Here is a 24,171-nt window from a genome sequence, read left to right on the forward strand (position 1 = left end):
TACAAAAGTTAAGTACTGACATACGGTCGTATTTGATGCAAGCTAAACATGTACAGTATACAATTTGTATGAATGTGGCTAAATTAGGGATGTTAGTGATAAGGTTCGTTTCATGAGTGCTAGGCCTTTATTGAACATTCGCGAAAACATACTTGTCGTTTAGGCTGGAAAAGGACGTTTGGGGAAGGGTGGTGGTACAGAATGGCTCCCGTGATTATCCTTTGGTAAGTATTCAGCGTTTCCCACAGGCCTCGCGGTTGCTCCTAAAAGATTGAATTTTGCTTAGGTTTTGTGACAAGTTTACTTCGTCAACGTCGATAGAAAAACTTAAAACAACGCGTTCTGGAAGACGAGTAAGATTTCCAGAACATCCTAACGAATATTGCACGTAGGACATAAGCTTTATCTTGAATTACCCTTTCATAGTTTATTATAAAATTTTTTTATTATGCTCATTTTTTTATTTATATAAAAAACATTTTAATTTTTTTTAAGCGTATATATATATATATTTTTATGTATATATATAAAACCCAAAAGAAAATCATTTTTTCCGATCGCTTTTACGCTGTTTGTAAGTGTATTAATTTATTCATTTTTCTCCCGCTCATGTTGTGTCCCTACGCAAGTACGAGTGTATTTTCGACATGCACTCACACGTTTTATTTTTCCTCTTTTCCAGAACGGCTGGAAAAGAACGTCGAAGTTTTGCAAGGAACCGAAATTTTCATTGCACTATATTTCTTTATTGCTATGTTGTACATTTTGGTCCCATAGTTTAAGGAAAGACGACCAGACGCTGCTAAACGAAGCAAGCTATCAGAAGAGTGTTTACCAACGACAAACTCGTTGGGTTTAAACTTCTGGCTGGTCACGACTTAGGGGCATCACTACCTCACTAGGGAGGAGTGATCTGTAGCTGTAAATATTTCCCCAAAATCAATGACTCATTAAGTGTTCGACATTGGATGCTGACCACGTTGTTTAGGTGGACTTGTTTAGCTGAAGGCTTTCGGTCATGCATCCGCACCAGATCACGTTTCAACACGGTGTGGGACACAGCTCCTACGTTTCATTAGCCAGCTTATAGAAAAGGTCCTCGATAGTGTTCATTTTGAACCAATAGACAATTAGAAATTAATTAATGTTGTTGATTAAATATTACCTATTTTTCACAGATCAAGGTTGTAGCGACTGGATAGGTGAGCCAATAAGTAATATTTAATCACTGATCGTCAAGTTAACTCACTGAAGTGAAAATCCGTGCTTTTTGTTAGCTAACTCATACTACTTTAACGAGTGATTAGGGATGTTTGTAACACAGTCAATTATATTTATGACTATTGATATTGTAAATAAAATAAAGATAGAAAATTTTAGAAGCGACAAATTTAAGATTGGAAAATGAATACGTATACTCACTAAGAAAGTTTTAAGTATTTAAATTAACCTACAGAGTACTTGACAGTAGTTTACAAATATATATTTTATTATAAATAGTTGACTAAAATTTGTAATACACCGATAAACTAAAACTTCTTGACTAAATAACTTGGGACAAGCGTATCTATTTACTATGATATCTGGATTCTGACAGTTAGTGATGCTACTTCTTCTTCAGATAAAATGAAGCATCCGTATATTTTGTTTCTAAGCAAGCTTATCAAACACTATCCTAATATTATGATTTTAGACTTTACTTATATATAGTTGTTTTACACCGTAATGATTTGTGGACTAATATGTCAAAAAGTGGCCGGCTAAAAGCAGGTAGTATTACAACAAATATGTCACCATAATTTATTCATCCCTGATTAATACTATTCTCTATGTCTTGTTTCTAAGCTTCCTTGAGGTATTTTCTTAGAATCTTAGTATAATTTTCAACAATCAATTCAAGTCACTACCCAACAAAGTAACTTCATTGTATTCCACGGTTTTTCATCAGCTTAAGAAAACCTAAAATTACAATTACGAATATGATTATTCACAAATGTTTAACATATTACAATTGACCTTAAATCATGATAAAGAATGAAATTTCAGTCTTGGATCTATTGGTTATTCTGACGAATTGTTACATTAAAACTAATTACAATCTGAATAACGTCATATGATTTGGTTCGGACTCGGTATACTTCGTTGATGTGTATCTTCAATTACTTTTATACTTGCTTCAAAAGGTGAGTAAAAATTAACACCCGTAACTGAATATAATAAAAATTAATATTAATCTATATTTGGCAATATCATGTTGAAAAGTCGACGTAAAAATTTCTATTCTTTTTAATTACTGAAAAAAACCCTTAGGTCTAGATAAGATTTGTCATCAAATGCTCTTGTTTCTTGATCTGATTAGATATACTTACTTCGAAATTTGGCATTCATTTTTACTCCTGTGCACTCTTAGCTAAAATTCAGGAATTTGATTGGCACTTCAACGGAAACTGGTACATCACTATATTTTAATTATTTAAATGTTACAGTATATAAACTACACTAAAAAAATACCCTTACTTTAATTCATCCATCGAGTTTATCATTAATTTTAAATGTGAACTTGTCATTTTCGACGTGTAGTAAGTCGTTACATAGATTTATATTCGAGAAGTAATGTTTAACCTACCAATGGGAAGTAGTTTTTCTTTTAAGAAAGGAATTAAACTTGAAAATATCTAGTCTTGGAAAAAGTTTTAATTACAATACAAGTACTGTATTCAAAACTATGATTTTTTGTATTGAGAAAGAGAATTATATACGTTAATGACTAGTTATCTTTCTCTTGATAGTTATAAAATTCATAATGAATGCATTCTTAGATGATAGTTAAAATAATACTTATTCAACGACAGATATTATTCAGCCATCTAGTGACTGTCATAAATATAACTAAAATATTGAAAATCTTTATTACTTACCATATAATAAAAGAATTTCTACAGTAATATATTGAGCAATTTTAAGTATTCCCATTAAATCCATCATTCATTGATGAACGGGTCAAATTAGGGGGAAATTTAATCAAAAGTGTAATATCATAATATTTTGATCTATATACTTTATTTTCCTTAATATTTTCAATCAGTCAGCTAAATTCTCTGAATTATATCATTACTTATTTGAATTAATTTGGTAAACAATGTTGATATATAATACTGGTTGATTTTGTTTTAACTGTGTAAAGTATATGTTTATGTTTAAATGATATGAAACTTTACCGACCAATCAAATTATTTTAAATATATATATACATTTAGAATATATCATTAAAGATAATATGAATCCTAAATCTAACAACTGAAGCATTACTAGTTAGTAGTATGCTATGTATGTCTAATAATTTTATAAAATGAAAAAGTATATATATATATATATATATATAGTGGAGGAAATTTGACAATGAATATACAGAAAACTGTTATTTATGTTTAGATTGCTCAAACATTTACAATAAAATTGATTAAATCTAAGACTTCTTTGAGACGGAACATTACTCTGTCTCTCCCTCTCTCTCTCTGTATATATATATATATATATATATATGACTAAGAAAGCATTAAGTTTATGGGAATTTTTACTATCCACAAACGTTTGTTTGTTGAATGATATACGGTTATTTTTTCCACTTATGTAATTTTCAGTTGTTCAGATAATATAATTAATGATGAATTTGCGTGAATAATATAAATCCGAAATATTTTTTTTCTTTGATTTCTATTTGTTGATTTTCTTTTATTTGTAGACCCTTACTCTTCATAGATTAAGATTTAAAAATATTTTTTTTGTCATTTCAGCTAATACTGTTTACTTTTCATTGTAAAGCAAAAATTGTCATTTACTTGTAGGTTTGAATTTATTTTTTTTTCTGTATAAAGTTATATTCATGCATTTGAGACTTCTGACCAGAATTTTCTTACTATTGAATTGTACTTTCAATAGTTTGTTGTTCATGAAATCAAAGTTTGTACTAGGCAAAGAAAAATTTTCAGATTACTGAAATTCAATTGTTTAATATACACATATATTCAGAATTGGAGATAGTTAAGATATATCAGCTAAAGGTCTATATGTCCTTGTCGCTGGATTAGGTATAGCATTGGGTCCTAGGGCAGAACTAGCTCTTCTAGACACCTGTGTGGATCTTATGGTGTCGTAGCTCAAAGAACAGATAATAGCGACCGTCTGTTACAGCTATGCTCAGATAACCGCCTGTTTCTTGCAAATACTAACTTTCAGCACAAGGGAGCCAAATAGATCACATCGCTATCAGCCACCGATGGAGGGGCTCGATAGAAGACTGTCGCTCATTCCGGGGGAAACCTCTTAGGGTTCTCCTTAATGATAGACAAGCTAAGAATATATTTCAGGAACAACTAGAAAAACAGTTAGGCAGCCATGTAAGTTGTGCCCACTCCGGGGCAGTGTGGAACGACACCCGAAAAGCTGTGGAAACAGCAGTGATATCTGCTAGCACGGTGAACCATAAAGTTAAGGAGAAACACTGAACCTCAGCAGCATCTACCGCACTAATATATTCTCAATAACTCATCGCATCAGGCTCTGAACATAACGAAGAGCGGAGTCAGCTTAAGCGAAGGCTAATAAGAAGCCTACGCAATGATCGTGAACAGTGGTGGGTAGCGAAAGCAAGAGAGATGGAAAAGGCAGCGGCAATAGGTAACAGTAGACAGCTATTCAGACTTATTAAAGAAACCGGCATTAGGAACCCAAGTATCAGTGAAACCATCTCAGATAAAGATGGGCATATCATTCATTCTCAATCCAGGAGATTGGATCGATGGGCAGAACACTTTAGGGATCAGTTCAACTGGCCTTCAGCCACACTTCAGTTACCCACGATACCCAGTCGTCCTGAATGGCGAATTGATGTAAGTCCTCCAACCCTCTGTGAAGTTGAAAAAGCTATAGGAAATCTGAAGCGAGGAAGAGTGGCAGGCCCTAACAGGTTTACTCCTGAGGTTTTTAAGGATGGTGGTCCAGTACTAGCAACGAGATTGACTGAGGTCTTAGGTAGGATCTGGGAACTGGACGTAATTCCATCTGACTGGTCCCAATCACTGATTGTGCCAGTCTATGAGAAAAGACAAAAGTCCTCCTGTGACAATCACAGAGGAATCAGTTTGACTAATATAGTGTCTAAAATATTAGCTTCAATAACACTTAGACGCCTAACCTAAGCTCGTGAAGAGCAGACTAGAGAAAACCAGGCTGGTTTTCGACCTGGACGTGGTTGCATAGACCAGATATTCACTCTACGTCAGGTCCTAGAACATAGAAATACATTCAGACGTCCCACAATCGTAGTATTTCTTGACCTTAAGGCGGCATTGGACTCCGTTGATCGTGAGGTTCTATGTCATGGTTTGTCACTGAAAGGAGTAACAAAGAAGTACATAAAAGTTATAAAGGCTCTGTACTCGAACACAAATGGTCGAGTCAGAGCTTATGGCGAACTGTCATCAGAATTTATTACCTCAAGTGGTGTTCGTCAGGGCTGTCCACTCTCCCCATTCTTGTTTAACTTTGTCATCGACATGCTTTCAGAGATAACACTTTCATAATCTAAATCTCCAGGAGTTGAACTTTTACCGGGAGGCTCACTTGACTTAGAATACGCCAATAACATAGTTTTATTTGGTGAAGACGCTGACAAAATGGAGAGTCTTCTGACCACTATAAGCAACAATGCAGGCATGTTCGGGATGCGATTCCCCCCTTCGAAATGCAAAATGTTACTTCAGGATTGGGTTGCATCGACACCTGAACTAATGATAGAGAGTGAAGTAGTTGAGCGTGTTGACTGCTTCACTTATCTTGATAGTCTCATCAGTCCTTGTGGTCTGGTGTGTGACGAAATCTCAGCACGGATACAGAAGGCTCGTCTAGCTTTTGCCAACTTGCGTCATTTATGGCGTAGGTGAGATATCCGTCTAGCAACCAAAGGACGGGTTTACTGTGCAGCAGTTCGTTCAGTCCTACTTTATGGCAGTGAAACATGGCCAATAAGAGTAGAGGATATTCGTAGGCTACTAGTATTCGATCATAGGTGTCTTCGAAGCATTGGTCGTATATTCTGGGACCACCGGGTAAGTAATGCAGTTGTTAGGAAACGGGTACTAGGTAAGGATGGCAAATCGATTGATGAAGTAGTGAAACTTCATCAGTTGAGATGGCTGGGACACGTGTTACGTATGCCCAACCACCGACTGCCCTGACGACCGATGTTTTATGGTGTAAGAGTAGTTTGGATGAAAGCTAGGGGCGGCCAGACCAAAACGTGGCACAAATCCATGAAGTCACTGACAAGTGGACTCAGACATGTTGGTAAGTGTACACTACCTGGTTGGGATCCGCGAGACGATAGCAATCGATGGTTAGAGACATTGAATGACATGACTCGAAATCGTTTGCAATGGCGCAGGTGCATCCACTCTTTGTGTTCTGCCAAATTCTAATCTTCTGAATTCTTCATTTCTCTATCATTTTTCTCTCTCCAAATTTATTCCATTGGATTATACTCCTTCAATAACATCTTCGAACCCTAATCTTTCCGATTGCTGCTTATACTCTCACTACTTCTACCACTATGGGATTTTAATCGACAACTGCATCTCTGTGTTAATATGGTATGGCAACTCGAACTGATGTACGTACGTACGAAGTTCTACGTTGTGACTGGCTGACGCATATAAAGATCATAGTATTTATTACACATTCAATAATCCATTTAACATTCATAGTGTCATGGTTTAACTTTTAATCAATCATTACTTATGACGAAATAGAACTTTTCTACCTGAAAATTCATTGATATTTCCGAATCATTCGGATATTTTCAAGTTAAATCCTTTACGAAAATATCGGGATATTTTTCTACTATTTACGTAGTGATTAGGTAAAATAAAAATTCGCAACACCTTTATATCTCGAGAGAATAAAGTTAACTAGGTCATCTATACATTAGATCTCATTAAAATACCCAGTATACTATAATGTAGAACTTTATTTAGAAAAAATAGAATATTTCAGGTCATTTTACTAACTACGATTGAAAATAACATAATCAACTAAACTATTCGTAGGATATACTTATAAATAAAATTATTATTGAGTTGAAAATGAAATCTAGTTTATAATACATACAGATGGGTATACAGTAGATACTTTAATTTAAATAAGAACTTTGAATTACAATAAAATTTATTTTCTAGGATGAAAACCTCAATGTTTCAAATATCAGAAGTAATAAGTTATAATAAAAACATCTACCAATTTATTAACCAAGTTCCTTTGATTCAATCCTAATAATTTGATGACTTAAAGATGGAACAGTTTTTTCTTTGATAAGTAAATTAATTAATTAAAAGCTTCTAATTGTATGCTTTATTTACTTAGGATTTTAAAAAGAAATATATTCAGATAGTGCTTGAGACATTTACAGCTGAAGAATGATAGAGTGAACCAAGAAGAAAACTTGACTCTTCCTATGAAGATTGTAAATAATAAGTATATCAATGAGATTTTGTTGCAATACCCTTTGTTCATGATGAAGCTCTAGACAAATTACTTTATTAGTAATTCCATGAATAACAAAGAAGATAGTAGAGTAGGAATGATAAAGCAGATAATGACTTCTTCAAATGATTTCCCTATATTAAGTTTAGAATCTTACAAGGTCAAGCATATACTCTTGTCACAAATCACCTTTTAAGTTGCTGGTAAACAATGCAAATAAGAGTCAAACTACAGAGGTGAGGATGTTCAGCACTTTCCGATCTTTTTATAATCTTCAGTTAATGGAATGTTGTTAAATTTTTCGAAAATAATCAAATCTTTATATACAATATCTCAAGTAATATATGTAACCAATGATCAAGCCTCACGTGACTTTCTATTATGGAAAATAATATAAGTAGATTCGCCAACATTTATAATCAAATTCGTACTGAAATTATTGACTGAAATCAGTGATTCAAAGCATTTGGTTATATGCCATCCAACAATTTATAAAACTTAAAATTTCTGAAAGATTCTAGTATTCAGTGAAATATTCCAAAGACTAATTCTAACTTTTACTTTACAGATACATTCACAAGGGGGAATAATGAAGATTTAAACAAAAAGTTCTTTGTCAAATTGCTCAATTGTGTCTGAATAATAATTTTTCTTGATATATTTCTTTCCGTAATCAAAACCTCACACTGAACATTATCATTGTTGATTCTAATACCTTCATTTTATCATGTTTAAAATCTTAGTTTAGTTATTCGCTTTTTACAAACCGAACCACCGTTCAAGATTAAATCAAAGTTATTAAGTATTTACATTCGGAAGATATTCAGGGGTCAGCAGTAATATCTACGAGGAATTATAACGTAAAGTTCGATTTTAAAATTGAGCAAGAAGAGATGGTGTATTAAAACATAAGTTATTTTGCTTTTTGTTAACCTATTATTCATACACTAAACATCTTAGCAAAAACTGGGTAGACAATTTCGTCAATTACAAGCCTGATCATATATATATAATTGAAAATTTTCGTTCAGGTATATTCCATTTGGCTGTATATCATTCATTCAAAGAAAGAGTTTATTCTTTAATTTATATATCTACATACCTGAGGCTATCAAATGTAATTATTATCAGATATTTCACTATTCTCTTATAAATTTCCTACAATTTGTCTTGTTTTATTCAATAATTCATTTGTTTTATCTCATTATATCTTCCAATGATCAGTGTGTTGTTTTCCAAATCTCACAAGGGACTTTTTGAGATAAATATGTTGAAGCAGTAAAATATTTTTCTAACAAAGCAGTTGGAATAGATACAATTCGAACTTATCGACTACATATTTACTATGAGTTAAGACAGTAAACGTTTCATGGTTTAAAAACACTTGTGTTGCTCAACCTTTGGATAGTTAATAAATATTTTTTATCTATTCGTTCTTATTGAACTCTGTACGCTTTTTTGAAAGATTTGATGATAAATAGTTTGGAGCAACTAAAAGAAAACTTGTGAAATCTCAAGCGTCAGCATGTATATCATTACATTAACGAAATTCTTCTATCTCTAATATCTAGCTTAGTATTTTCCTCTCACTCTCTGTATATATATAACTTTAGACCAATAGTTGAATTCATGAGTCGATCTAAGTTAGACCACCACTGAAAACACTGTTAAAAGTACTACGACTATCCTTATTGAAAATCGTGTGTTCACTAGTGATTAGTTTCAAAATGGATTTCCTGGAGTTCTGGTGGGAAGCTGTTACCGGTGGAGTGCAATCTGTGTCGGGCAGAGACATGTAACTACCTCAGACAATGAATGAAGGGTTGAGCAAGATCATGGATCGATTGAAGTTAGACATTAAAACTATTGGATGCCGGTACAGTGGTCTGGAAGTTAAGCATTCGCGTGTGGCACCGAAAGTCCTGGTTCCGCATCCCGCATACGGGATCGTAGAAGCGCATTGCTGAGGAGTCACTTACTAGAATGAAATGGTCATCCAGCGCTGTCAGGTTTTCAATGATGGGTTAGCTTGGATCGACTCATGAATTCCATCGTGAAAATACTACAATCTCTACAAATCCCGATTCTGATAATTTTAAATCGGACAGAGTGAAATGAGTCACCTGATAAGAAAATCTTTGCATGTTCGCCGTGTATAGAATAAATTTTTCAGTCAAAATGAAACAAGGAGACAATCGGAATAACCGTTAATGTTGATCACAATTTCTGCATATGACGAGTAATTTTTATATATTGAATGATGAGTGAAAAATAAAATACAGCCTGTCATTTACGTTGATTTTTTGTGGTCTCCAAGCTTTGTATAGTTTAAATGATACTGTTATTATTAGAAAGGCAGAATTGACTTCAAAACCTATTACAAGAACAGAGTATTAGAGGTTTATCAAAAGTGTATCCTTGAAATGGTTTGACTTTAAATGTTAGACTCCTATCAGTGAATCCACATATATTTGCAAAGTTAACACCGGCCGTTGTTAGCTATAAACACTGATCTTCAACACTTTTCAAACTTCTTGTATACACGAATCAATACAACAAACTGGAGTCATCAAGTATTTGCAACAGCACTTTTCAGAAGATAAGAATCTACATCTAATTTGGCTGATTTGATTCGTTCACGTAGCGCCTCAAACCAAGTGCCAACACTGTTTATTAGGTTAGCAAGATGGCAACGAACGACTTATTGAAGATGTCGTTAATCAAATATGTTTATCTCTACGACGATTCAAAGCGATAAGGTAGAAGAGAGTGACATTCCGACTAACTGGTCTCATGAGCATTCTTATCATACACACCGGCTGCTCCACAAACAAACATTGTGTCTATTTCGAAACTTCATTGATTATTAACGGATCATGATAGACAAGACTTTGAACGTAAATAAAATACGTAATCTCGAACTCAGTATTGTGTAGTCAGACTTGGCATGGTGCGGATATGTAATTTATTCCAAACATTTTTTCCATAATTATTTATGGAGTCTCCATTAAATCTCTTACCGTCCTCGTTCAACAGAATTCGCAGTCCGAATTCCCTATGTCAACAGTAGGATCATCAAACAAGATATCATTATTTAGAAACTAGATTTATGGACCGTTTGTGCGAAAGAGATAAAGATTGATAATCCTGATATTTTACACTTTACGGCTTCCTATTTTTTCACAGACAGATTTCCATATATTGTTATTTCGCTCAACCACTGAATGCGTGCTCTACTTTGTGTAGTGAAATCAATCAATCTACAAACGACTATTCAAGCACGATATCACAATTTTAACCGTCCCATTAAGCCGTCGACAGTTACATTATTGCTCGTTCACTTTATTTTATAAACGTTACAGGTGGCTACTTTTAAGGCTTGTTAGTAGTAAAAACGTTTCAAAGAAATTAGCCAAGGACGACAGCAAAGGAGATATAGAGTGTAATTAATTGAGGAAAATTTCATTGGTCGACAAGTTACGTTTAAGTTCCTATAATTCAACCCAATAACTACGTAAACTTTTACACACTTACCTTAGGATTGTAATTATTTCACAAAGTGAAGATATACTAATACACTTAGGAATAACGAAGTAGCAGAAAGGAGGTTAAAATCAGGGATAATTGTTACTTTGCTTAAAAACCACGATCAACTTCAACATGGACTAGTGGTGAAATATACTGTAACAATTAGCTGAGGTTCTAAATTTTCTCTCATTTATTTTGCATCAATCAACCGATATTTTGCTCTCTTTATTCAATAATGCAAGAATCCTAAGATGGCTTTAGATAGTCAAATTATACTTAATGAAACTTACCTCATGATAGTTTTTCACACAGCTATTTAGAAAATAATCAGGCTGAATTTCTTCTATCAATCAAACGTTGAAATTGAAAATTCGGTTTAAAAACTTAAGCAAAGAATATGAGATCACGTATGCTATTACAAAACTATTCATCCTAATGCTGTTAAGCTATTACGTCAGTTGCATTTAAAAATTACTAGTAAACGTATAAATTAACTAACATTCCATCTCTGATATTTAAATGATAATTATCAGCGAAGCGAATGTATACACATACTCTAAAAGCTAAAAACTAGGAGCTTGAACAGTCTATGCATCTTCACTCATCCTTGGGAATATATTATGGTGAAGAGTATGTAAATTGTCACTTGAATAGAGAGATCATTGCACACTGAAACATTAGGAGTCTGTGTGATTCATCTGACATTAAGGCGTTAATGAATGATTAATTACTGTCAAAAATATTTATTTACTTTCTTATCAAAAATATAAGACAAGTTTATTCCTATGGAATTCCCTTCAGTTAATTATTGATTAAATATGGCAAATCGTACATTATGTCTGCTCTGCAGATCATTTGTCATATCTCTATACGATAGTTTGTAAAATTGATTTCATGTTCTCTTAGGCAGTATCGGTAACAGTTTTTAATTCGTAAACACTATTTTGTCAACGATCGTTGATCACGCTGGGTATATGTCCACTACAGTTATTACAGATGGAGACAACCTAATAGCTAATCTTTTAATCTTTATTATAGAAGTTATTTTGTACTGTTTAATCGAGATGAGTTGAAACTTATAATTCAATTCATTATGTGAGGGTTGAAATTTTTCCGACTTCCATATTCAGAACTGGGACTGATCATGCTCAGCAGACATGTCTCAAGTAAGAATTAATTAATTTTACACATAAACATATAGAGAAAAAATAAACCATTTCTAAATAAGTGTTTATTTTCCGTTTTACAAGTTATTTATTAAAACAACTTAAGAACTAGTGAACAATTGATTTGGATAAATCACAACCGTTTTTTTATTTATTTTGAAATAGAAAGTAAACAAGTTTTATCCAATTGCATACACATCGTTCTTGAGGAGAGTACTGTATAAACAGGAAATCACTTATTACAATACACTGGATCAATGTTTTATTTTTGTTATAGAACGATCAAGATAATAATTCTTAGAATAAATATCGTTATATGATATGTGTAAAGTTCAATTTTTTTCGGTTGAAGAAATAAAGCAAGATATAAATGAGAGAAAAAATGGACAGTAACACCAAACATTATTATTGAATATGTATATTTCCCTTTAACTTTGCAGAACATCTATTCAGACATACACACACATACTTAACTAGTCTACATGTTGAACGAAGTAATCAAATCGCGAATGTTGAACATACTGCTTAATAAATGCAATTAAAAAATATTCGTTAATAATCTATCACAATAGAAGGGGAGGAATAAAGAAAACACATCAACAAACGTGAATAAAAAGCAGAATGAAGGATATCAAAACGAGGAAAATACGACAGTGTACACTAAAGATGTATCACATGTGTTTTGAGACAGTCAGAACAGAAATAATATAAAAAAGGAAGAGATCAAATTGAATAATACATTTTTCTCTCTTTTTCATATTTATACTTCCAGTTGTTTTGATGTGAATATGATGATGACATGAATGATTTAATTTCTTAATCTAGACAAGAAAAAAATTTATCTAAAGTATATAAATCACTATAAAACATGTGGGTAAATCATCGTTGAATTTATGGTGATGATCTTACTGTTAGACTTGCACACATGGTAGATAAATGATAAAATTGTGAAACGAAGTAATCAGTACAAACAAATGGCAGGAAAATATATTGAAACCGGTTGTTTTTAAACAACTCTGACAAAAAGACACTTTGAACAAAGTAATAATCACAATAAAATAAACAATATAAATAACCTATGAGGGTGAAAGGATATATTAATCTTCTGAAAATAAATTTCTAGATCAGAAAAAAAAAGAAATCAGATATAGAAAAAAAAATCATTAGATATGTGAATCAAGTACATGAATGTAGATTCCATTTGGTGAAAAACGAATAGTTTCAACACTGTGTGCTGATGGTAAATGAAATGGTGTAGGTATGTGACCATCTTTTGTTATAGTTAAAATGGAAGATTCTGGTAATATACCTAACAGACCACAAACCCAAAATTTTCCGGGACGTAAAAATATTATAGAACTAATGGATGTTTCAGATTTTTGACTAGATGTTGATAATGATGATGACGGCGAACACTGGGGGATAGAGAACTAAAAACATTAAAACAAAAACATACAGTGATTATCGACATTTCTGACAGGTCCATTATTTACATATTTATAAGTTTTAATGTTTAAGAAATGCAATCGGACACTCACCCCGATACTACCTGAGGCCTTTCCAACAAAAGTATAATCCATGCCTTCAATTAATGGTCCTAACAACGTACTCTGAGTTGATTCATAATCATCATTACTAATGTGTTGAACATGTCTATATACAGCAGGACCCATCCAAACGTGTTCTATTCGAAACTCCTGAGTTGAATCTGTGGTATCCTTCGAGTTGAGAAATGAGTTTTTTCGTTGAGTTGTAGGATCTTTTAAGTATTTTTTAAAAAACGAATGAAAATAACAGAAAGAAATGTTTGCATAAATGATGAATTACAACTAATCAAAAGTGGTATTCAGAAAAATGAACAGAAAAAAATTATCAGGATGAAAAAAACTCAGAAACCTGTTTGCTTTACAGTAATAAAGTGATTTCATTTGCTTTGAATGAACTAATATGGTAAGAAAAAAGTTAGATGTTCTCATTACATAAGGAGCTATGGATTGGTAAAACTTAAAGGTTGTGATAAATGAACATATATAGATGCAGTAGTTAGGTTTTGTTCGTCTAAATAGTCCATCTGTGTATATTCACTTACTTAAGATGAATTACATTTACATAGAAACTGCATTTAGGTTTAATGATGAAAGATTTTGTATTACTAGGAATAGTAAAAGGCAAAAATGAATCGGTGATGCAACGTGATAACAAGTTGAGTGGTTAGGAGTGTTATCAAGATTTACCTTAAAATTCTATGTAATAAAAATCGATGAAAAGATTCAAAATCAACGGCTTAAACTGAATATTTATTTATTTAAACACATAAACACTGGTACAAAGAGGCACCAAATGTATATGCGTCACATTTTGTCATTCCGTTTGCGAGACGACTGAAATACAACGTGGATGCCAAAACCGAAGCAGGTGGTTTTCTTAGGTGGCCAATCCCCGAGTCTTTGACCTACAGTTCTAATCCACAAGTCAGTGGAGCAACGTCAGGAGATGCAGTCCCATGGTAGCCGGTGATCAACAATAAGTTCACACTGCATTTGTTCCCTCAGGACACTGGAGCCAGGGCTTTCCAGCTGCCCTAAGTAGATCCTCCAAAACCCACAAACCCGGTTAAAGCGCGGGACATTCGCTTTTCGTCCGCTCGATTTAGTAAACAACACCCCCGCCAAGAGAAGGCAGTGGATAGGACTGCCATGGCAGAGGCTATATACGCGTGGTTGTGTTATGGAATTTCGAGAGAAAGGGCCTACCCACTCTTGGCCGTGTTTATGTCAGAGCATTTCGAGAGGGTGAATAGACTATTCACACCCTGGGTCGTACCACAGAAATCGGGGGTTAGATATGTTCAACATGCTGATGCTAACTGGTTTTCTAGATGATAGCATAATTGTTCGTAAATAGTATAACAATGGAGACATAGATTTATAAAAGTTAAAACATTCTTCATCATCTGATTATTTACGCAATTTTTCCTAGGTACTTTTAAGAATGTGGTGATTATTATTTTAAATCAGAGGGGGGTTTTGTGGAGAATTTAGTATTTTCACTGTTGAAATCATGAGTCAATTGAAGCTAAACCACCATGGAAAACCTGGAAGCACTGGTCTATTTTTACAAGTTTGATCTACTTCCTAGGTTCAGTAGTTGACAAGAAATTATATTCTTTTAAAAGTTTTACCACTATTAGTACACCAGCCTTTTTAACTTTTTATCTATTATTTGTAGTTATGCAATCTAATTCACTGTGATTATCGACTTATAAATTGTCTTGATTGGTTTAACATTTTTTATATAAATATTCATATATATTAAAGTAAAACCTGATGATAATTTAAATGAAAACAACATTAACCGCTTACAAATGCTATTTTAATAAAAGTAATTTCTACAACTCTAATCGAATATCCATACCTGTTTTATTCAACTGATTTACATCAGTAACACCGCCTGTAGCTTTTCCAAAGTTACGGTCGGTCCTAAGCCCGTGTTGGGCATGGAGTTAGTGACCCCATCCCGTAGAAAACTAACTCGCTAAAAAAAACGCTAACCAGAATAAATTATTCGAACCATTTAAACTCTGTCCTCCGAGTTCAAGAAAGAATTATGACGCCTCATGATGAAAGCCGAGATTCTTCGGGAGTCACGGGACCGATGCCCCTTCTAACAACCAGAGCAAAACGTTTTACAGGTGAATGGAACGTCCGGACAATGTGAGAGATCGGGAAAATCAGTCAAAAAGCAACGGAAATGAGTAGATACAAATTGGCAGTATTTAGAATCAGTGAAACCCATTAGATCCAAGCTGAACAGCAAATGTTAGATACGGGAGATGCTGCCGAACTCCGGTAACGAAGGGGAAAATGCTCCACACACTCAGAGAGTTGCTCTAATGCTGTCCAGAGAAGCACGAGATGCACTTGTAGGATCGGAATCTCACGGATTTAGAACTATCAAAGCATCATTCAAAACAAAGAAGAAGGTAATCACAATGAATGTTATCCAATGTTATGCACCAACTAATGATAGCAACGACGACGATAAAGATCAGTTCTACTCGAAGCTTCAATCAATCATAGCTGAGTGCTAAAGGAAGGACCTCATCATCCTGATGGGATATCTAAATGCTAAAGTCGGAGTGGACAACACAGGATATGAAGATATAAATGGACGACATGGGCTGGAAGGGAGATATGAAAATGAGGGGAGATTCGCAAATATATGTGCATTCAAGAAATTGGTTTTAGGTCGCACAATATTTCCCACAAACGCATACACAAAGCTACATTGTGGAACAATCATTTGAGTGGAATTCGTCACTATACATCAACTTCATTGACTATGGGAAGGCGTTCGACAGTGTGGACAGGAGAACATTATGGAAACTTCTTCGACACTATGGAGTTACTGAGAAGATTATCAACATTATCCAGAACTCATACGATGGACTACAGTGCAAAGTCGTGTATGGAGGACAGCTGACAGATGCATTACCAGTAAGGACTGGAGTCAGACAAGGCTGTCTACTCTCCCCCTTCCTCTTTCTTCTGGTGATTGACTGGATTATGAAAACCTGAACACCTGATGGGAAGCACGGAATACAATGGACACCTCAGAATCAATTAGACGATTTGGACTTCGCAGATGACCTGGCCCTCCTATCTCATACACACGTACAAATACAGATGAACACAACAAATGTAGTAGCAGTCTCTGTATCAATAGGCCTCAACATACACAAAGGAAAAAGCAAGATTCTCAAATACAACACGGAGAGCACCAACCCAATCACACTTGATGGAGAAACTCTGGAAGACATGGAAACATTCACGTACCTGGGAAGCATCATTGATAAACAAGGAGGATCGGATGCAGATGTAAAGGCAAGGATTGGCAAAGCAAGGGCAGCATTTCTACAATTGAAGAACATATGGTACTCAAAACAACTGTCAACCAATATCAAAGTCAGAATCTTCAATACGAAGGTTAAGAACTACAGCCATCTTCAAGAAGGTCAAAGCATTTATAAACAGTTGTCTACGTAAAATACTCAACATTCACTGGCCGGATACCATCAGCAACAGCCTTCTGTGGAAGAGGACAAACCAGCTTTGAGCTGAAGAGGATATGAGGAAAAGACGTTGGAAGTGGATAGGATATACAAGTCAGTTATATGCAATGTGTAACCTGACACATATGTTCATCGATCCAAGATTCCATACAACGTCAGCACAGCGAGATGAAATTAAAAAACCTAATTCCAGAGTAGTAAAAGTAGTAACAGTATCAGCAGTAGTAGGAAAGATTACGTACACAAAGAAAAGATTTTGGGACTCAGAATTAAAGTGAAGACGAAGAGAAAATGCATTTGTGCCGTTGTGATCGATTCCGATCCATTTCAACCTAAATTTCTACTAACTGCTAGTCAGACAGTCCATATCGACCAATATGGCTCAATAGAATAGTCAATCACTTCACGAGCTGATACTATATGTTGACTTAGCCGCCACTAGCTTTCTTTCAGCTTACTCCTACACTAGAGAACATTGCTGTAGTGTTGCGCGGTGGTTAGGCATGTCATATATGAAATAAGGGGAGAAAGGTAGATGATTTGTGAACAAAGCAAGATATAACTGATGATTATTTTCATAGTATCAACTTTTTCTACAAAGTAATAAAGTAACCGTATGCTATCATGCAAAAGCAATACGTTTTGACAAAAAATATTTTAACCCGATGAAAATAAAAGCAAAAAATTGTGTATACAGCACTTACTTGCCTCATTTTCCATAAAAATATTCCGTAAAAAACTCTGCCTTACTCCACATTGAATAGAAACAGACACAGGATTTAATGGATATGTACAAATACGTGACGATGAATAAAGATCTTCTTTGTTAATACTCATAATGGATTTTTGTGAAACTCTTAAATCCGGCAGAGATATTTTACGAAATCCCACTGGTGATTGTTCTATTTTTAAATTATTCAACTGACTTTTTGCTATTGTATTAGTGATATTAGTGTTCGTATTAGTTAATAATTCTTGATTTAATAGCATTGAAATAGATGAAATACGACGTTGGGTACAAACAGTTGTTCGACGTGCAATAGAATAATCTTGGCGACATTGTAAACATAGTTGACTTTGAGGATCAAGTTTTTTTTGTGAATTAACTCGAAAATTTGATGAATAATCAAGAATGGGTGGATCCAGACTAATATCTAAACAATTTGTTTTTAAGAAATACAAAACAAACATGTTACTTTAATGTAGCTTTTTAAGTAAAACATAACCTCAGTGAAAAAATGAAAACAACCAATGGTTATAATATTTGCAAGTACTTTGTACAATGTATCTCATCGTATTGCCTGTGAGCAGCAATAGGACGATATTTGATAGCTTCTGATGACTGGTAAGTATGTGTAAAGTTGTTACTTTGGATCTTGAGATTTGTAAAAAGGTTACTGGGAATTTTCCATTTGAGTGCTTTTTCGGATAAATAATAGTCGCTAATCAGCATAAACCGATGGTCGGTAGTAAGCTGTAAAAGCTTTTAGTCACTTATTATTATTATTATTATAAATGAAACACTTATTAAATACAACAGTGTTTCATTTGTCATTGTCATGAATTTTAAAGAACAATACTAGCGGTTTACTTTCACGAATCAGTCGAAGTATTTGTCACTGAATTCGAGTAACGTAAAATCGATAGGGATAAAAAAGTATCCAGATACTTGAACAGATACTGAATGATGATTATTTACAAGTAGTAACATATTGAGACAATAGAACTGTATAAATACAATCTTAAAAACCAGCTTGCAAGTAAGTGCTAGGAATAATAATGGGCTAAATTAGGAAGGAATTAATTATCACAAATGAATAATCATATTTAAATACACTCATTAAACCCTCAGTGGGACTAAATGTAGATCATAACTGCCAGTTTGCTGTATTGAAAAATCCCTATGACCTTATTGTCATTCATAAAACCCATTCAGTATTCAAGATCTAAGGAGTAATGTCAGAGTGTGACTGTGGTTCCATTTTATCTTAAATTTCAAGCGTTAACCCATTTTGAAACGTTTTATATCAGCAACCTACACTCTGTTGTATATTTTAGAGTAATACAGCAGTGATAATTTGTAATCTTTCTACTGTTAAGTAGCACCCCCTCATTAAATATCCTCTTCGAAGAAAACCGGTGAATAGCATGGAGATGCAGACTTCGAAGACTAACAAATATAGTGATTTGAAACGGGCATTGATGCTGACTTGTTTTAATTGTTATATATATAAGTTACCTATCAGAAAGTTAGATAGATTATTAAAGGTGAATAAACGATTTATTCATGAACTAATGTACTCAGATGTTGTTTTTTCATCATTGTTTATCAAACATTCCAAAAGTGCTTTCAATAAAAACAGATTTATAAAAGAAATACAATACTAACCTATCCAAATATTATTTGACCAGAGAAGGCCAGCAGTAGACCCAGAATTTAGGAACGGATATTCATACCAAGGTTTAAATAATGATGTTGACAAAGTTTCATTAGCAAACCACTTTGGATCAATTTGACATTCATGTGCTGATAAAATTATTCGACCATAACGACGAAAATACGAACATAAATATAGATTTTCATATTGCTGAGATTTTTCTGACCTACAATCAGATTTCCAGCGAGCTAGAACACGAGAGTACCAAAATATCTGTAGAATAGAAAACAAGAATTAAGGTTAGAACAAAATAATTAAATGATAGTAATAATCAAAGGTAGAGTATGAATAGATGAACATTATTCTCAAGAATGAATCGATCTCCGCAAATATATATCTGTCAGCTACAATATAAGAACAGGCACATATATGTATCGGTCCAAGTTGCCGCACCTCATCATTAGCACAAAAAGATGAACACCAAATTCATGGAGCAATTACTACAATGGTAGATTTGTATATAAATAAAGACTGCGTATAAGGATATGATACAGGGAGAAAAAAATAATTCGCAGAAAGAAAGATGTGAAGTAATTTTAATTTCATGGTTTAAGGGGATGTATACCCGTACGTCGTTGCGATCGATTCTGAGCCATGTTACACAGAGTCTCCAACCATTGGTTACGATAGTCACACGAACCCCTACCAAGTAGTCTGCATCTACGAACATGGCTTAGACTAGAAGTTAGTGACTTCAAGAACTGATATTTATTTTATTTATTTATTTAAACACATAAATATTGGTACAAGGAAGCACCAGATAAATATGCGCCTCACAAATCTCATTCGATTTGTGTGAGGGCTGTGATACTGTCCAGGTGCCCAGACTGAAGCAGGTGGTTTTCTTAGGGGGCCACACCCCGAGCCTTTGACCTAAAGGTCTAGTCCACAAGGCAGTGGAGCATCGTAAGGAGATGCATTCCCATGGTAGCCGGTGACCAACAGTTGGTTCATACGCCATTCGTTCCTTCAGGATACTGGAGCCCATGTGCACCATTGGTTTGAAATCAGGGTTTTCCAACTCCCCTAGGTGGATCCTCCACATCCACCAACCCGGTTAAAGCGCCGGACATTCGCTTTTCGTCCTCTCACTTTTGTGAACAACACCCCCGCCACGAGAAGGCAGTGAGTAGGACTTCCCTGGCAGAGGCTATATATTCGCGTGGCCATATGAGAGCATTTCGAGAGGGAGAGCAGACTCTCCCCACTCTCCGCCGTACCAGGGCATTTAGGGGCTCAAGAACTGATGCCACGTCTTGGTTTGGCCACCCCTAACCTTCTTCGATCCGTCTCGAACATTAGTCAGTATTGAGCACCGTGATAGTCGGTGTTTAGGCATGAGTGACCCAACCGCCTCAGTCGATGGAGATTCACAAACTCATGACCTGATTTACCATCATTTCCTAACACCCTGCGTCTAACCTCACTATTAGATAATCATATATATATATATATATAGGTAAATTATGCAATACTTAACTTCTTTTGATCCTTTATCTACTTTAGTTACTAATTAAAAAAGGACATTTCATCATTCTTTGCAAGCAAAGGAAATGTAGGTGGCAGGACAAATGTATGTCGGTTTACACCAACACGTTGCGTTACACATCAAGGCGGTGAGAGATCAATCGAAGGAATACAATTATATCATTAGTTTTAGTGGGAAAGTAAGTATTCCAGATAGTTGGGAAGATATCCATACAATTTCAGAATGTGAAGTATGAAATAATGCCAAGTTCGAGATTGATGGAAAAATCGGATACATTAATATCAGTGTAATTGAATTTGATTCATGCTTTCTATAATCCTCGACTGTCGATTCGGGACTAGGGGACAAGTCTTAACAAAAGTCTATATCTCATGAAGTACAGATATTTGACACATGTCTCAATGATGCTGAACAATGAAGATTCGTAGTTTAATCTATTAATCTGGAGTTTTTGCTTTGTACCATACGTCTAGCCTCAGAATTAACTAGCCAATGGTTTCATCATAAGTTTCGAATAAATACACCGTAAAATATAAGCAACCTACAATAGACTTCTACTTTCAACGACCGCGTTCCATAGCCATAACGTAAGACGAAGCCAACTGTTAAAACCATATGCATGTTATTGATCAGAATATGGATGTTTTTGGCTACACAGAATACACTTCTCAAGCCCTTCTTTTACAGAATAACTTTTAAAATAACCCCTTTTAAGATTTATCTTTGACAAAAATGTGTTTTGAATAAATCACATTACAGAGAATTACTGAAATAATATTTATTACAGGGAATGTGACATTACTTTTATATTTGATTCTAAAACACTTCCAGGTACTTCAATTTTTACAGGAATCGGAATACCTAATTCATTCGATTTTAACCGTTCTGAATTGATAAGTTTTGTCATTTTGCTACTGAACACTAAGTCACTAAATCCAATAAGTGGTAAACGGATTTGATGTGTAGACTTCAGATTATCCAGGACATCTGCACAAGAGTTTAAAACAGGAGAACTCGATGAATTTGAGGTTTTTTCAGATACGGTCTTCGACAGTTCAGTAGAAGATAGTGATTTCTTCCGTTTAGAACTATTATCTGTTGGCTCACAAGATACATGAAATAACCATGGACTAATTAATTGTACTGGTGACTTCGATTGTTGTTGATTAGACCAATTTTCTTCTAGTTCTATTTCGAGACGATAATGTAGGAGATGATCAGGTTCTATCAATATCTATTAAGAATGTGAACGAGTAAAAAAAAATTTGTAGAAGCTTGAATGTATTGTACCATTAAGTTATAACATTACAGAACTTGATGAAAATAGAAAATATCGTATAATATATATATATATATATATATAGTTATAAAACGAGAGAAGATATGAGTGAAGAAACACAAGAAATACATAGCAATAAAATATTCCAAAGTAGTTTTTTAACATTGGAAGTCGAAAAGACACGACAAATCCTCTTTTCAGATAAAAGAAAAATTACTGAGGTAAAAATTTAAAACACCGAAATCTATGTTTACTATCTTTTTTAGAGAAAATTGTAACCTAAAAACATACCTGAGGTAGAAATGTATGTGATAAGTCTGTTTCTACAGACCCACATAAAAATGATTCAGCTTGAATTTTTTCGCCAAATAATTTTATCATTTGTTTATTTTTCGGTAAGTAATATTCATTTGTTGACGGTTCATCTTCAAAAGTTAACATTAAATCAGATAACTTTAATGGAGCTAAATTTGATGCTAGTAGTTCCAATTTGAATCCTAATGAAATTTGACGTGTTAACGATTGATTATTACTGAAAAGTAGGGGAGATGATGATGTATTACATTCAGACGATGGTGAAGATTTGGTTGCATCAACAGCGTATTCAATTTCTAATTCAATGTAAATTGGCTGTACTTGAGTAGGTTTCATTAATTCATTAATTTCAGGGTCTGAAGAAAATCGATCGGTCACAATTTGCCAATATTTATCTGAATCAAATTTCAACCAAATTAAACCAACATGTGTTGCATATAATGGAAGAGAATGTTCATCATAATCAGAATTCATATTTGGTAAAGAATTTGGTACTTCACAATTTTCAACTGGGAGAGGAAACTGAGAAATATAAAATTTCAAAAAAACTTATGAAGAAACATGAAATAATGCCATGTTATTTATAAAATCAGTAGATATTTGTGAGTGGTATTCAAAACAGATTGATCTCAGTCAATGTATCGTATAGAACTAGAGCCTAACGAACAACTTTGCGTCTTAGTATGGAACTCTCCAGTGATGCCTATCTATTAACTAGCCAGGAATTCGACCTAGAAACATTAATCCTTGAAGTTAACGCAAAAGGATTAGAATCACTGGCTCAGCATTCATTAGTACAATCTCAACATCAATCAACTTGTAATAGAGCGCAAAGAGCATTTAATGGCATTGGTGTCAGTTGCTTCACACTCTACATGTCTGACATCATTACATGAATGAAGTACTGAAACAAAATAGTTTACAATATCTATGCATAAAACGGACATTTTATGTACAATTTTTTTTAAAAATGTTCATCATGAGATGAACGAGACTCCGAGAAAACGGCAGTATATTGATTATTGGATTTTCCCACGGTTAAAGACAAGATAATCAATTATGTCAACCCTTGTTGACAAACACGTCATATTTCAACATGATTTAATAATTCAACACTGATTATATTTAGGATTCACTTATCATACAGGTATACGGAAGTGAAAACTATAAGAGTATATTATGAATTATCTTGTTTCCGACGCCTTTGACTCTAAAGCTACTTTATCATGCTCTTGTAAAAAAAAAGTTTATCTTAACTCTATACTTCCAGTAAATAATAAAACAAACCATATATACCGTTCACATTACCATCGAAATGGGTCGGCCATCGAGAAAACGAGCCTGAAAAG

General features: G+C 34.0%; 2 protein-coding genes across 2 annotated transcripts in view; both read right to left on the reverse strand.

Moving 5' to 3' along the window:
- Smp_126640 (neurotracting/lsamp/neurotrimin/obcam related cell adhesion molecule) overlaps window positions 1-2,388 on the reverse strand; it is a gene marked incomplete at both ends in the record, with an annotated part of 27,584 nt that extends 25,196 nt beyond the window's left edge. Inside the window, one exon of the mRNA XM_018794427.1 lies at window positions 2,370-2,388. Coding sequence (XP_018648841.1) covers window positions 2,370-2,388 — 19 coding nt within the window. The remainder of the gene's footprint in view (window positions 1-2,369) is intronic.
- An 11,005-nt stretch (window positions 2,389-13,393) lies between these two features.
- The window catches only part of Smp_008290 (hypothetical protein), a gene marked incomplete at both ends in the record, with an annotated part of 57,332 nt that continues 46,554 nt past the window's right edge, over window positions 13,394-24,171 (reverse strand). The window contains 6 exons of the mRNA XM_018794428.1: window positions 13,394-13,660; window positions 13,769-13,989; window positions 18,006-18,455; window positions 19,691-19,952; window positions 22,031-22,462; window positions 22,799-23,344. Of these exons, the coding sequence (XP_018648842.1) occupies window positions 13,394-13,660; window positions 13,769-13,989; window positions 18,006-18,455; window positions 19,691-19,952; window positions 22,031-22,462; window positions 22,799-23,344 (2,178 nt within the window). The remainder of the gene's footprint in view (window positions 13,661-13,768; window positions 13,990-18,005; window positions 18,456-19,690; window positions 19,953-22,030; window positions 22,463-22,798; window positions 23,345-24,171) is intronic.

Source organism: Schistosoma mansoni, chromosome 1, assembly GCF_000237925.1.
Source record: "Schistosoma mansoni strain Puerto Rico chromosome 1, complete genome".
Classification (NCBI taxonomy): domain Eukaryota; kingdom Metazoa; phylum Platyhelminthes; class Trematoda; order Strigeidida; family Schistosomatidae; genus Schistosoma; species Schistosoma mansoni.